Source organism: Haliotis rubra, unplaced genomic scaffold, assembly GCF_003918875.1.
Source record: "Haliotis rubra isolate DU_JTF1 unplaced genomic scaffold, ASM391887v1 Scf68, whole genome shotgun sequence".
NCBI classification, from domain to species: domain Eukaryota; kingdom Metazoa; phylum Mollusca; class Gastropoda; order Lepetellida; family Haliotidae; genus Haliotis; species Haliotis rubra.
This window is the reverse complement of record NW_025767390.1, coordinates 2,607,720-2,624,848: the sequence shown is the minus strand read 5'-3', so window position 1 is coordinate 2,624,848 and position 17,129 is coordinate 2,607,720. Positions and strand designations below refer to the sequence as shown.

Here is a 17,129-nt window from a genome sequence, read left to right as displayed (position 1 = left end):
AGGTTGTATATGAAAGTTTTTGACGAGATATCCGACGTCGAATCAATGTTGAAGTCTGACATATTATTAACGCTTGAAAATGGGTTGTTCCGTGGTTGTGTCTGGGAGGTATTACGCTTTCCTGTAAATAGACTCGCGACTTCATCTTTAAACTACAATAAAGCAGCACCAAACTCCTGCATCCAGCTAAAATACCCAAAAAGCTACCTGCAATAAACAGTGTTCAAACAGAAAATTGCAGTAAAATATTTACCTGATAAAATACTTGGTTAAAATTCCACATTCAATATAATGTTCATTTAAGTTTTATGTCAGTTGGACGATAATTCCAGTAAGAAGAAAAGATCATTCCAAAATAAGAAAAACTATTTACTGTTGTATTGTTACCTTGAAAAGGTGAAAATTGTCCCGAGAAGACATTTTGTCTGAATTTCAGCTCTTAGACAGACCTCTGAATAAACACAATGCAATTATTTTCACCATGAAAGGGATCCAAGATGACCAGGAACTATACCTGAAGACAACACATAAAACAAATCACTTTTCATGAAATCTTTATGAACACACACGCACACAGAAAACGTGGTTTAATGCATAATGTAAAACATCACACATGACATAGTCTGTAGGTGATCTCTGTTGTGCTAATAACACAATATCATCTGCATATAGCATCAAAGTGACATTTACGCCACCAATTTCAATACCACAGTTCAGATTTTTCAACACAATTACAACCCAAAAACACAATTATCAGCTCCTCTTCTTTCTGCCACTCCCGCCTGGCGGTCAGGGTGGATACTTCAGAAACGTTCCTAACTCTTTCTTGAAATTTGTTTCGATGCATTCCTATCTCATTCCCTTGAGATAGGACACATTCTGAAATTTTATATTTAAATACATGAATAAGTTATATGGAAGATATATTGTCTTAAATGATTCAAGTATTTGTTTAATCAATCACTTGAAAGGTTCATTTCACTGCTGTAACTTGGCATGTGAACATATGAACAGCATCAATACAAAATATGACCTAAAAGTGTAAACAATTTATATTTTCAACCGAAGGAACATTTTCAAAGAAAATCCTCAATTGCAAGTTGATTATTTAATTAGACTATGAATTACCGGTAGGATGAATTAGACGATGCTTTACTGTCATATATTATTTGCTATGGTCATGATGAAAATGCTGCACTTGGTAATTAACTTACCAGAGATGATTGAATACAACCTTGTATTCTTAAAGGAAAACTTGCCGTTTTGCCCATCAACATTCATTCTTGACATCAAATTGTTTGACATTGTCCTGCAAAACAATGGAAGATTGTTGTTATTCTGTCAGATTTAGTTTTCTTTAGAGATTCTCGGAAATGATTATTTCAAATTAATAGGAGTTGAACTGATGTAGCAATTTTGCTACCAGGAGTCATAAATTGTAACAAAAGCCATTTTACATTAAATGATAAGAAAAACAAAATGGGTGGTGGTTCACAGGTCAAAGAACAAGTCTATTGTGGGAGGTCTCCCAACACCATTTGTTCCCAAACACAAGGAAGTATGGATCATGGAGTTCTGAAAACAATAATGAGCCTCATAAGTATACAATATATTCTCTATTATCTACTCTCTCTCTCTCTTTGTCATTTGTACACTCATAAAACTCAGATAAATAACTTTTTATAATTCATATATGTTTACACTTAATCTCTTATAGGAACGCTTAGAAAATCTCTCTCATATAATGAATTATGTGTGCGTATTATCTGCGACGTCATAACTATGCTTCTCTGAATCATGAACAATAAAATAATGAGATTAAACTCTACATTGTCAGAATTAATCTATCATACCATGAATAATAAGACATTGAATAACATCTCTTACAACTCCAATCTACACTTAAAAGACTTAAATGTACTCGTAAACAAACATCGCTGGCTAACGCAAATTCTTGAAACAGTGCATCTCTGACTCTCAATTCCAAGAAATGGAAGTCCTACTCTATTTGACCAAAGGGGTGACAGGTGGCCAAAACATATTAAATGTAGGTCATACACTGAAAATAACTCTGATTTAAAAACACTACAAATATACACCTTCTCTCTAATATACTCGATAGATAATCTTAACAAGGGAACATGTACATAAAATGCTGATATCTAACAACACCTGTACTTTTATATAATGGACTCTTCCAAATCTCAGTATGTTTCACTGCACACATATTAGATTGCAAATAATGAAAAACCTACCCTTTGACAATAATAAAAACATCATATTCAAATTCTACAGCTGACCAAATACCTGAAGAGTGTGTTTCCCAGCAATAAACATCTCTATATATCTATAAATGTATGACTTCTGTCCTCTCGCGTGCTATCTTGCACCCAGCTGTTTACGGCGGAAAACAATATGGCGCCAAGCAAGGGAGTGCTCATTAAACTAAACATCTCCGGGAGAAATCATTGTCAGTTTTTTTTTTTCTTAAATGATCAACCTTAATATATAAATGAAAATAAAGACCAACTATTATCACAAAAAGACCAAACATTATCACAAATATTCAAAACAGGTGGTAATGAAAGAGCATTATCATCTTTTCTTAAACTTTGTGGTGATATACTGGAAACAAGTGAAATGTTAAAAAACGTGTTACCTTAGCCTTGCTCCTTTTATGTGATCCACAAAATTGCTGCCACCCAGTCTTGAAGATGAGATTTCTGCAAATTCCATTAAAATAATCTTATTTCATAATTAAATGTTCCTTACATTAAAATTACTTCTTTTGTATGTAAGATTTTAACCTTTAAGAGACATGAATTATCATATCCCTTCCAAACAAGTGTAAGAATGAAAGTCTGTGGGTGCAGTTTTGTTAATTGTCCCATCAAAGAATCATTAGTGAAGTTACACTTTTGTAAATAAATAAAAGTTCAAATAAATCATATACAATTTCATCCTTAACAAAGACTTTCACAAGACATTTTAAAGTGAAAATTTTCGTTGCTTTTCCTTACGCCATTCTCCACCCCCACCCCCAATAATATACATATGTTGATAGGGTTCAGGGCAAATGTTCATAATAATGGGATGCAATATAAAATGTTGATTAATCCTATCCGATTTTGTATAGCTGCCCTTAGGGACCGTTCATAATGTATGGCTTTGGGGTGATGTTGATTTTTATGTACAATGTGAATTACACCGTCCCCCCCCTCTAAAAGTGTATGAGTATGTACAGAATAAGAGACGGCCCACCCTGCATGTCATGTACATTATCTATGACGCCCTCTCCCCTTCCCATAATTTCTAAACATAGTGCGTGTGTACAAAAATGCTGACCCATTAGCTCCCCTGAACAAAATGGGTGACACCCCACCCCACCCTCCAACCCTTACAATCAACACCACCACCCGCAGCCATATATTTAATTATGAACGGTTCCTTATATTGATGTACTTCATTGATTATTTGAAAATGTATATTTGCAAAATTCAAATCAGGTGATGGGTACGAAAGGAAATCTTATTCGATTATATAATAAATTATATATGCATGCAAATATATTGAAAAATAACAAAACAAAATTTTGAGAAACATGTACTGTGACATACCGGTAACCTTGTGAGATAAAACATGAGCCCTAATTCGGAGTTTCTTGCTACTGCTAGATTTAAACGGCATTCCTACGTTTTCATTATACATGAAGGACATACTTACCAAATAAACACCAGCATGCCGTGAAGATGGTGAAAATAGAACGATATTGCGTTGAACTTCGCCAAAGTGAACTGACAACGATCAGCTGCCTTTGCGCGCGCGATAATTGTGCGCATGTCCGGATATGGCCAAACGAGGCGATCGAAAGGTCAACATCTGGCTTGTGTTTGAAACAAATTGTCGGGAATTATACAATTTTCACAGTTTTGTGGGAAAATATCGAATGTAATGCAATTTGGATAACTGATGACTTTATACCTAAAACTGCGATTTACGTAATATTTCCGTCCGTGGATCGATGCACAATCAAATAATATATAAGATTATATCTGTCACTAGGTCGATCTTGATCTTTTATGAAAATAATGTTCCGAAATGATGGTTGCTAAGTTGGATACCTATTACCAATATGAATTATGTATCAAATTTGCCAAGGAAACAATTAGTTGACATTTTGTTGGTTCCTTACGTTGAAACAACGTTGACAACTAAACGAATCTCGACTAACTTTCTTTGGTCGCATGATAAACGTTGAATCAACGTTTATGAAAGGTTGATCAACCAAACAACCAAAATTCAACGTTGATTCAACGTTGATTCAACGTTGTGTGCCCGCTGGGTCTTGACATGGGGTAGGCACAATCAGATTTCAATGTGAGGTTGAGACAGTTAGGCTTTAATGTGAGGTACCCACCTGTTTGGGTTTTGACAGGAGGCCAATGAAATTAGGTCTTTATGTTTATTTTGGGGATATTAGGGACCGTTCATAATTTATGGCTAGTGGGGGTGATGATGATTTTTATGGAGAAGCATGTACAATGTGAATGAACCCACCCTAAGATTTATTTCCAAAGAAAGTGACTCCCCGTGCATGTCATGTACAAAATTAATGACCCCCCCTACTTCCAATAATTTTTTATATATTTTAATGCACAAAATAGCTGCCCCCTAGACCGTGTGTACAAAATTAATGCCCCCTGTCTTCCCAGAACAAAATGTGTGACCCCCTTAAAATCATCATCACTACCCCCAGCCATAAATTATGAACGGTCTCTTTGGTAGACACCATTAGGAGGGCACAAGTCCAGATATCTTTTTTGAGAGTCATTTTTATCCCCCGCAATGCGTTTTGAGGGGGGTTTTGATTAAGGCTGTAACGATTCACTCGCATATTCGGTGAATCGAACTGTAGCCCTTCATGAATTCAATTCGTTATTCATGGTTACCAGAACCGAATATTAACGAATATTTACGATTTTTTTAAGGGAGCATGTTTTACTTGAACCCTTGTGTACTTTTGGAAAGTGAGATATGCAAGAATGGCACATGTACTAGCATTGCAGTAGCGCAAGTCATGTTAGTTTGCCAAGGCCGCACATGGTATTGTCGACTATGAATATTACATTCCAAATTAGAGTGTCAAGAGATCACTGGTTATTGCTGTGACAAATCAAAACTGTTAACATGGGCATTCCATATTGTACATCAATCACTTGACTACAATATTGTATTCGTGAATAATTATTCGTATTCGTTACCCAACATTCATGATACGTATCATATTCGCCACATAGTGTATTCGTTGCAGCCCTAGTATTAATATGGACTCCGTGCGTCCGTCCATCCGTCCGTCCGTCCGTCCGTGCACATTTGTCTTTTCCGGAGCAGAACTCTAAAACTGTTCACTATTTCTTCACCAAACTTGGCACATAGATAGATCTGATGGTGTAATGGTGCCTTTTGGTAGTTTTGGAATTCTGAATAAAGTATTTTTGGCGTTTCCATGGCAACAAGTTTGACTTAGCCTGAAATTGTGGTAGTGCTCTTTTCCGGAGCTGAACTCTAAAACCGTTCACTATTTCTTCACCAAACTTGGCACATAGATAGATCTGGGGGTGTACTGGTGCCTTTTGGTAGTTTTGGAATTCTGAATAAAATATTTTTGGCGTTTCCATGGCCACAAGTTTGACTTAGACTGAAATTGGTGGTTGTGCTCTTTTCCGGAGCAGAACTCTAAAACTGTTCACTATTTCTTCACCAAACTTGGCACATAGATAGATCTGGTGGTGTACTGGTGCCTTTTGGTAGTTTTGGAATTCTGAATAAAATATTTTTGGTGTTTCCATGGCAACAAGTTTGACTTAGCCTGAAATTGTGGTAGTGCTCTTTTCCGGAGCTGAACTCTAAAACTGTTCACTATTTCTTCACCAAACTTGGCACATAGATAGATCTGGTGGTGTACTGGTGCCTTTTGGTAGTTTTAGAATTCTGAATAAAGTATTTTTGGCGTTTCCATGGCAACAAGTTTGACTTAGACTGAAATTGGTGGTAGTGCTCTTTTCCGGAGCAGAACTCTAAAACCATTCACTATTTCTTCACCAAACTTGGCACATAGATTGGTCTGGTGGTGTACTGGTGCCTTTTGGTAGTTTTGGAATTCTGAATAAAATATTTTTGGCATTTCCATGGCAACAAGTTTGATTTAGACTGAAATTGGTGATAGTGCTCCTTTCTGGAGCAGAACTTTAAAAACCTTTCAATACTCTCCTTCCACTTTTCTATATACACACCTAAATATTTGACATAATCATAACTCGTAGACATAATCATGAAGAGTATTTTGCCATTTGCGGGGATATTGATGACTTTGTCTTCTTGTTGAAGTTGGGAAGAGCAATAATGACATATTTTATGGATAAGGACTTCTTTTGTTTCGTGAGTGCAATGTTTAGATACAGATTCTTGATCCCTGCTTGACAGCTGTACATGAAATCAGAATGTTGCACTCATGAAATAAAAGAAGTTGTTATCCATTAAATTTGTCATGATTGCAAGTCCAGACAATCCAGTGATGGACATCAAAAGCACCAATCCATATTGACATATGATGACATGAAACCAAGTCACTAAACCTGACCCATCCGTTTTGTCACCCTTTATGATGAAGAGGCCGCTAGTGACCTCTATTTCATACCAGAGCTGCAACAAATCCATTATGAGGTGAATGTGACATATGTATGGATTATGACCCTCCCTATTCCATATCTTGCCCCGAATCATCCTGAGACGACCATATCAGTGACTGAGGTGTTTAGGCCGAGGTCAGATATGGTACGAGGGATGATACGGGGCAAGTGAGTGAGTGAGTGAGTGAGTTTAGTTTTACACCGCACTCAGCAATAATCCAGCTGTATGGCGGTGGTCTGTAAATAATCGAGTCTGGACCAGAGAATCCAGTGATTAACAGCATGAGCACCGATCTAAGCAAGTGGACATGATGACGTATGTCAACCAAGTCAGTGAGCCTGATCACCCGATCCCGTTACTCGCCTCTCACTACAAGCATGGGCTACTGAAGGCAAGATATTGAAAGGGGAGGGTCATAATATTTTTTTCACTTAATCATACTAACCATATAAAAATCTGTCATTTTCAAAAACCTTTTATACTGTACAAAAATATTTCACTCAAACGCTCAAAAAGATGCCTTGACCAAATTTGATTCAACATTGATTCAACAACTGTAGATGTCATTTTTCTTCTTCTGTTTTCGTTTTTCATATTTTCAACTTACTTTTGTGTCGCAATAAATTCATCCGAAGGAATTTAATCCCGCTGCACTTATTCATCTAATTCCATCAGTCTACTGGAAAGCAACACTAGCATCAAATCACCTTCCATTTTGATCAAAGGTTGTCGCAACTTAATCTAAGAAGCTAATATTTGATTAACCTACACTATTAAATTCTCCATGTATCTTCCTTTCTTTGAAACTGTATCTTGTTACTAAGAGTACTGCTAGGCCTAGATTGAATGTGCGCTACATTTTGCTGAAACCTACTTACTGTTTTCCTTCAGAAACTGTTCTTCAGAATGTACAAGACAGTTTGAAAAATGACTACAAAACAGTATCAGAAGCACTTGAAAAGTACCTTGCGGATCGCATCAGTGAGATCAGCACAATACACAGAGAAGTGAGCTCTCGTCGAGAGGCTCTGACCAAGCTACAACTGGAACTGGAAGCCAGGACCAAGGACCTGGAAGTGAAGGAGAAGAAGCTGGTGGAATCCCAGAACCAGTTCACCAAGGAAAGGCAACGATGGGTGGAGGACAGCGAGAAGGAGAGGATGGAAATCGCACGTCAGTGGCAGCAGCTCAAGGATGAGATCACACGCATGGAAGAGCTCCATGATGTACAGAAAGTGAGTCCTCCTCATCTTCATCCTCTGTCTGTTTTGGGATGTTGCAAGTTTGGGTTTTATATCTGCTATGCAGGGTAGGATGTTGGTTGAACCATTAGACAGAGCTTTGGATGGACTTTGATTAGTTATGGTATAATTTCTTTATAAAACGTGTCAATGTGATCTCAAGATGACAAGATATACAAAATGGTAAAGGAACAAAAACTAAATTTATGAATTCCTTAGCTCAATTTAATGGTTTTGCAAGTTATCTTTCTCACCCATTGCTTACAAAATCTTTCTTTTTAAAGAAAGCTTATCCTGCAAGATTTATTCTTTCCATCCTGTGATTTATTACACATCAGTAGGGTAGATTTACTAACTCATTGTACCTGCTTATTCATTGTTATTGTCACCATATTTATTTGTGCTTTCTGTGTAAAAACATGTAAGAAGGAATTCTTGAAGACCAACATAGTGCAAAAGGTAAGTTGTATACCAGATTGTTGGGAATCAAAAGCTGATAATAAGTAATAGAGCCCGTCAGTTGACCCTGGTAATATAAACAATTCTAGACATGGTAGAAAATGCTGAATCTTTTCAAAGTTCGAACACTGTTACACTTCCATGTCAGAGACCTTGCAACTGGTCACATGCAGTTTATTTTCTGATTTGGATCCTTGGTGTTTCTGAGATATTATCGCCATGCTTGATAAAGTAGACAGAGGTAAGGTTTGTAATATTCACCACAAGTGTATACTGTGAACTACTAACAAAAATCGACCACAAATTTTAGTTTCTAATATGCATTTCAACTAAACTAGACAGCAAGTCACATTATATGTGTGTTCGTTATCAACATAGTTGATTGTGTCTTGTTAAGAAGGTGATCAGACTGCAACATTTGGATCAGATGGAAAAAAATGCATCGAGTTTAAAAGGTTTGTTGTGAATGAAATGGTTCATTTCTCCACATGGGTCCAATGAGTGAACCCTCCCCTGATATCACACTTGGATCTAGTGATCTGACATTTATTTACTGTAATCAGTACACACATTTAGCTAATCTGCTGCACTTATATATATATATATATATAATATATGGAGAGAGAGAGGATATTATATGAGTGCCCATGTCATACCAAGTTTATGACACGAGTGCCTAAATGTTGGTATTTCCCCGAGCGAGAGAGAGGGATATACCGATATTTAGGCATGAGTGTCGTAAACATAGTATGATATGGGCACGAATATAATATTCTGTTTATTACCGAAGTCGTCCAAATGAGGAAAATAAACCCACATGTACTTCCAAACATAGGCTGGCGACCCGCCGTCACCGCATGTAGAACGCAACGCCTTGTTCATGACGTCACGTTACCATGACAAAGTGATATTTTGCCCTAGGGCTTGGTATGAAAAATATGAACCCCGATATGTTCGCCCTCGTAGGTAATAAATCTATATATCTATATATACAATAAGATGTTTTCACACCCAAACAGCAGGATGTTGGTAAAAAAACAAAAGGTAAGTCTGTTCCAGTGAGCTGCAACGGTTCATACCATCTTCTAATGTATTGTATGGTGTTTTGGATTGGTACCATTATTAGTGTCTGCATGCCTAGCACCAGCATTCTAATGGTTTCTGTTGTGGAAATGAAGGAATATTTGTCAGCCCTGAGTGTGAACTGAGAATTAACCATCGATCAGTTGTCGATGGTTTGCAGGTAAACATTTCAGTGTATGTGTGGAAGGAAACACACTCAAATATGGTGGACAAATAGGACAATGTGTATCAGTTTGATTTTTGAGCAAGACTAGTTAAACATGAGTTCTGATGAATGTTTTTACACATGACTAATTGAGATGAGTATATTTCAGCTCATTTGAACCGAAGGTTAATGAGCATATATCATGACATATTGTCAAGTTTGAATTTATACATTTTTGACATACTCGTTGCCATAAGGACTGCACTGTTACACCCTTTGGGTCATATTGAAAAAGGTGTCTTTCAGAAATGCTCCTTTGGGGCCAAGGCAAACTTAAATATGGCTAGCAGTGGTTTTTGGCCAAGTACTTGCCATTTCTGCATTTGTCCTTGTAAATTTTATACAGTAAATTTAGTATTTCAATCAGGTAATAACTAGGGCTGCACCGAATTCACTATTTGGTGAATATGATACGTATCACGAATATTGGGTAACAAATACGAATAATTATTCATGAATACAATATTGTAGTTAAGTGATTGATGCACAAAGTGGAACGCCCATGTTGATAGTGTTAATTTGTCACAGCAATAACCAGTGATCTCATGACACTCAAATTTGGTATGTTTTAGTTAGTCAACAGTACCATGCGCGACCTTCAGGCAAACTAACATACCGTGTGCTACTACAAGGCTAGTACATATTCCATTCTTGCATATCTCACTTTGAAAAAGGACATAATGGTTCAAGTAAAACACACTCCCTTAAAAAATTCGTAAATATTCATTAATATTCGGTTCTGGTGACCACGAATAACGAATTGAATTCATGAAGGGCTACAGTTCGATTCACCGAATATGCGAGTGAATCGTAACAGCCTGAGTAATAACAGGTTCATATTAAATCATTAATTACCCAGACTTATCCTGCTGTGACCCTTGATCTCTGTGATCTTGACTAATTATGATAAACCATTGCATTGGCACATCCCCTCTAAATCCTCAAGGCAAATAAAAACAGATGTGAAAAACAGACATTGGTTCTTCAAAACCTGCTAATTCTGATATTGTATTAATGATGTGTCTATCAATATAAAAAGAGAAAATTCTCTGTGTATGTTCCAGGTGGTACTATGTTTTTATCAAATTTTAGAAATTGATTCCATTGCAGATATTTAAAGAAATTTGGCTATTATTCAAACCCTTTTGAAAGTATCATTTGAAATTTGTGAAAATGTTTGATGTAGTATGCATCAAAATCTTCTGCTAATATTTATGTAGTTGTCTTGGATTGGGTGATACAGCAAATATGAATGTAAGATCCCAGCTGGTAGCAACAGATGGTTGGTCTAATACATGGTTGAGTTGCCAGGTAGTTGGTTAATTCCTCAGCCACTCTTTGTTTCAATGTATAGGTCAATACCCAATGAATATGGCCATTGTGTCAAGATATGTCACATGTGCACCCTTTGTGAGCATGATGAGATGTATTCCCTTGATTTCAAGGAAGAAATTATCTGAATTATTGTGAATGTAAGAATAGGTTGAGGTGAGCTTCAGTACCTTTTGACTGTGTTGTTGCTGCAAACCCACTGTACACTCACTGACACATTTTCATTTTCCTTATTGTTTCCTACATACTTTTAGGGATCATTTCTGTAGTATGCATCCCCATGACTTCAGGTAAAACTGATAGTCTATCGAAACATGAGGTTTGAAATGAAAATAATTCATTGTTAACCTTGTGACAAGAAAATGTATATATCATCAAGTTGTATTTTGTTAAACAATTTTTTATGATTGTTAACCAGTCAAAAAATGTTCACAGATAATTTTTCATCACAGTAGGTCTTACTAAATGCATATTAAGTACATTTCGACATCATTAATTAATAGACAACAGAATGAATAATTTATTGAGAATATTTGTCCAAGGACATTTAGTCACAAACAAGACAAACTAGATCTTCAAACCAGGAAATTAACATTTAAATGCCAAATCTTATTGATGTCATCACTTGAACTTAAAGCACTACATATACAACTCGTCACCAAGATTTTCATGTAGTTAATGCTGGGTGATAAATAGTATTATAGCAGACCTATATGTATTAGTGTCATCATCATTATTGAAACAGATGTTTCCTTGTCCAATGTACTGTTATCCCAGGTACTGTTATCCAAGGTTGTGAATATGTCTCAGTGTGCGGATTGCAGTGACACAGCAATATTACAACAGTATCTCTGACCTTACCTAATGTTTCAGGTTTTACAGGATTTTGAACTGCTTTGTATCGAAATACCTAACAGATTTCACAAGCAAAGTGTCTGACACACTTGTAGTTTTGATTATAACAGTCTTGACAATACAGAGATGAAATATTTAAGACAAGGATGGGTTCCTGACTGAGATAGCTGTTTGGGTGTGTACATGGTGTATAATAGTGTCGATGGAGAACTTCAATACATGTACACGGAATCATGCCTTTCCCATTGATACCCAGGATTATATATGTTGGGGGAATCAGCTTCCAGGCAGCATTATGCATAACCAAATATTCCAGGAATATATATCATTTGATATATATAATATCAAACATCCCAAAGGTGTGATAAGTTCTGTTATTACACCACTAATAACAGTGTTGCAATGAATAAGATGAAACTTCAAGAAGCTCTGAAGACTTGAGGACCAAAGATGAAGAGGAACCTATGTAGAGACCCAGGAAGGTGTCCACGTTTGTGAAGTCGGTGTGTCCCAAGTTGTGAAGATGCTCAGCTAGTTGTGGACTTTACTACTTGTCCTTGTGGATTCAGATCACACTTCCCAACACCCACCGTTGTACAAAGAACACATTTGAATGATTGGCAGGGAAATGATTGCCTAAACTTTATCAGTCAAATCTAAGGAAGAGTTCCCTGTATGTTGGTCATTACCCCCAGAATCAAGTCATTAGGCGCCGATGAGGTTGCATTGCTGCCCTTATTGCTGAACAATCCAAGGCTATCCTTGGTTAAGGTAACTTTCTCAAATCATTTTCAAAGACAGTCATGACACACATTCATGAAATTTATTGATATCTGAACAATATGGTTAAATTTCAATTGCGTTCTCATACAATGAGAAGTAATATTTTTTTAAAACCTCACATTTGAAGAACAAAGTCATGTACATACACATGTCTTCATTGATAAGCATGATGAGTTGTCAATTCAACAAAGCTCTTGGCACTGTATTGAACATATTGTTTTGAACTGTTTCAAAAGCTTGGTCAAGATAGATACTGAATATATTCCAGATAACTTATGGTATCATGATTTTATGATAGTTGCTTAATGTTTTTTTGTATATAGGAATGAACATCAGCTATCAGCATTTAGGTAAGACCAAAATTGTTAAGGTAAGTTCTTGTTTTGAGAAGTTAGCAGTTTTCCATCATTTCAGTGTCCACTACTATACGATACTCTTGCTGTACTGTTACAAAAAGGAAGGTCAATACTTTTTCAACTCCAGATATTTTTAAAGTATTTTTTAAAACTGATAAATTCATAATGTATCAGCATCATTTTCAAACTGTCACAGTCAAGATAATTTGTTTTATAAAAATATATTTGGACACTATACACAAAGTGTCAAATATTACATGTAGGTAACAGACTTTGTTTCTTATCTTTATTGTTGACAAAACAAGTTGACAATGGTTAATTTTTTGGGTTTTGAAGATGTAGTATGTTAGATGCTTTCCTCCCTACATTAGGAACATTTCATGAAGTTGGATTTGAACATGAAATATGATGTGGTGAAACTGCTTGGAATATGAACTTCAACATTTCCATATCCTTTTCATTCAAGTTTAAAATGAAAATCCACACAAAGCTCATGTATGATCTCATACACCTGACAGCATTGGCTTTGTAAGGCAGATGTCGCTGTGGCCATAATTCGAACATCATTGTTGATGACTTCACAGTAACCCCAAATATAATATGTGTTACTTCGTTGTTGATGTAATCTGTGACAGGTCACAGCCTGTTATTGTTTGAAATGTTTACAATGTTGACCTTAATACGCACCTCAAAATAGATACCACCTCCTCTCTACATAAGAGAGTATATTAACAGAGAGGAATTACATGTGTGTGTATCATATCGATGCGGATGGTGACCGTTGCTCATACAACTTTAGACATTAGGATCACTGCAGATTTACAACTTTATGCACATCCATGTTTTTCTAGATACCATGCTCTTAATGACGTATATTTTTCAGCCACCATCAACAGTGAACAGTACATTGGTGATACACGTATATTGTGTTTTACCGATTTTATTGTTCACACTGCACTGCGATTCGTCGATCTTTTCCTGTATAGGATGTTTCCGATTGTGCAACTGTTCGTACACTTTGTATAGGTCAAGTAAGTTGTTACATAGTAAGCCAGAAAATATACTGATGTACACAATATCGGCATAAGGATTCTGAGAAATTATTCTTTTGACATTTTCACAATTAATTTTTTTGAAAGAGTGAATAGTGTTATGTTCTCTAGGAGCAGTCATTAGGTCACCGGGAACAAATGTTCAAGTCAGCATGTGCCTTGATCTCTTGTCTATGGTCGGTTGATATATGTGTTCAATGGAAAGGGACTATGGGGTGGGGGTGTCAACAGTTTTCTGAGACACTGCTGTGCGCAGAGTTCCATCCCTCAGGACTGCCACAAAAATATCATCTTTGAAATCTTGATCTTGAAGGCTACTAAATACAGATAATTTAAAAATATATCCTTTCAGTTCAAATTATGAAAGGTGATAATAATAACACTAATAAAATAAAAATCTGAGAAAATGAAATTAGTTTTTCCATGGCTAATATATTAAAGAGCTGTGTACCAAGCAGCACCCTTTTACTGGCACAATAACACATACAATGTCTGCTCAACAGCTGTGACTGCTCTAAGGCATTGATTTTTGCTCAGCAGGAATGCTGTGGCTTACTGAGCTTGAATATTTACTACTAACCGGACCTTATGCCATATGTTGGTCTCTGTCAACTGAATGTACATCAGAGTGTATTGGATTGGTAATGAAAAATTCAGTTATGTGTAACATATTTTGATTTACAACTTTTTGATTAAATTAAATGTCAGATGTTATGTAAATGTTTGTAGATGCCCATATGCCTTGATTTCCTGTAATATTGTTTATATATACATTTTTGTGCTAATGTCAGCATGTTTAATTTTGTCTGAATTTCACTTTGGTATATAGATGTAGAACAATTTTAATTAAAATGTCTGATAATACAATGGAAATATACCTTTTTTGTGTGGAGATAAATACTGAAATTGTGATGCTTGATATGTCGATATTTCATATGATTCGGTTTTATTTTCAGGGGCGTGTGAAGCTTGATGTGGGCGGCCATGTTTACACGACATCCTTGCTGACCTTGACCCGTGATGCTGAGTCCATGTTGGCGGCCATGTTCAGTGGACGCCATGAGATACGCGTGGAGCAGGATGGCACAGTGTTTATTGACCGTGACGGCACACACTTTCGCCACATCCTCAACTATTTGCGAGACGGTGGAGTGACGGTTGATTCCTTGCCTAGGAGCAGACAGGTCCTGAAGGAACTCCGCAATGAAGCTGTTTATTACCAGCTGCATGGCTTAGTGCAGCAAATAGAGAAATTTCTCTAACTATTCCATCTTGCCTTCTCAATACAATCCAAATGCTTACACCAGAAATTACCCTGGTTTGACATCACAAATCTATGTCTTGACAGCCAAAGATATCAGATTCATCCTATAGCAGCAATGCAATGAACACACAACACTGCCAAAGTTTACATATTCAGGTTGGAGTGAGCAGCAGAAATTGGGAAAGTTCAGACTTCTAATAAAACACCTGTGAAATTGTTCATAACTAAATTACTTTTCAGAAACATGATATAAGAAAAATATCTTGAAGCTAAAGGACTCTGTAAGCACACTGGATCCTAGGATAGTTCATACAGTATGGTTACTTTTTTTCTGCTTTGAGCATACTCTGGCGCCCATTACTATGCTCTGTTGGTGTTTGGTGGAGGTATTTTAGACTGTATTGTTCATTCTACTTAAAATGCCAATATTAACAAATTTGATTTCTGAAAACTAGAAATCATAGTGAAGTAGCACAATTTGTGTCTTGTGTTTCAGATGAAACAGATAATGTGTATTACTTTGGGGCCATCTTAATTACAGCGATCATGCTTAACAATATGGAATACATGAAAGGTTTACTAAACTGAATATTATTTTATAATGCTATCTATTATTATGTACACTACAGGGAAGAAACTAGGAATGTTTGCTCATAATGATATACATGTTTTGAGGCTACAATCATGACAGATTTGCAGAGAAAATAATCAAACATTAACAATCATGTTTTACTTATCATATCAATTTGTTTGTTTATTACCCATGTGGAAATAACTGAGATTAATAATCTTAAATTACACTTGATATATACAGTCCATGTAAATCAAATATCTCCATGTTAACACATGAAGAAGATAATATGTAAACAGATTTTATGAGACTCTGTTTATTGCATTTGTGGAAATACAGACAATTTTAATCTTAGAAAATTTTTAACATGTTCCTTAACAGTCCTTGTAATTTAATGCTTTTCAGTAAACATTTGATAAACAATATACTGCTAAAAAGTATATTTTATAAGCATAGTGAAACTAAAGTATGGTGTCCCATGTTTCTAAAGAAGCCAAGAATCACGCATTCTCTTCCCACAAAGGTTACTCCTGTCATATCTTCCTACGTAACCTCTGTTCTAATACGGCCTGGGCACAATGTGTGAAGCCCATTTCTGGTGTCCCCCGCCGTGATGTTGCTGGAATATTGCTGGAATATTGCCAAACTCAGTCAGTCAGTCAGTCTAATACGGCCCTTTCATGGTGTGAGCGTTCAAGACTCGTGATTGGAGGCAATCAGATTTAGTTGTGCAATCAGCGACGTTGTTTCAAAAGTGATCATTTGCAAGGCCTCTGTAATTTCCGTATACTTCGAGAAAACTAAACATCTTCCCCTGCGCGATGCGCAAACGTTTCTTCTAAACAGAACTCAGTCATGTTATGGCGGATCATGGCGTTTCCATCGCCCTCGTTGACAACGGACAAGCTAGCCATTAAACATCTTGTGTGTAACATCAACACAAGTCCCCGGCAGATGGGGGATATTTGTGGCCTCACATTTGCTTGTGTTAGTCAAGTTGAATCTAAGTCGATGTAACACGTGTTCTGATTGGATAGAAAGAAGGGAGATAATTTGTGTTGCGATCTTTTGCCGCTAGGGGATTTTACGAGAAGCGGGAAATATGGCCGTATTAGAACAGAGGTTCGTAGGAAGATATGACAAGTAACCTCTGTGGGAAGAGAATGAGAATCACATAGCATTTACAGTGTTAGAAAGTGTTACATATATAATCAGTATGTCTTTCGATTCAATTCTTA

The 17,129-nt window shown here is 36.4% G+C and overlaps 1 protein-coding gene across 3 annotated transcripts in view; it reads left to right on the top strand.

Moving 5' to 3' along the window:
• Nucleotides 1-16,476, top strand: part of LOC124257984 — a 30,992-nt gene extending 14,516 nt beyond the window's left edge. For all 3 annotated transcript variants that reach the window (XM_046692061.1, XM_046692063.1, XM_046692062.1), the window contains 2 exons: nucleotides 7,582-7,925; nucleotides 15,013-16,476. In XM_046692061.1, coding sequence (XP_046548017.1) covers nucleotides 7,582-7,925; nucleotides 15,013-15,318 — 650 coding nt within the window. In that variant the 3' untranslated portion in view covers nucleotides 15,319-16,476. The remainder of the gene's footprint in view (nucleotides 1-7,581; nucleotides 7,926-15,012) is intronic.
• Nucleotides 16,477-17,129: the final 653 nt, after the last annotated feature.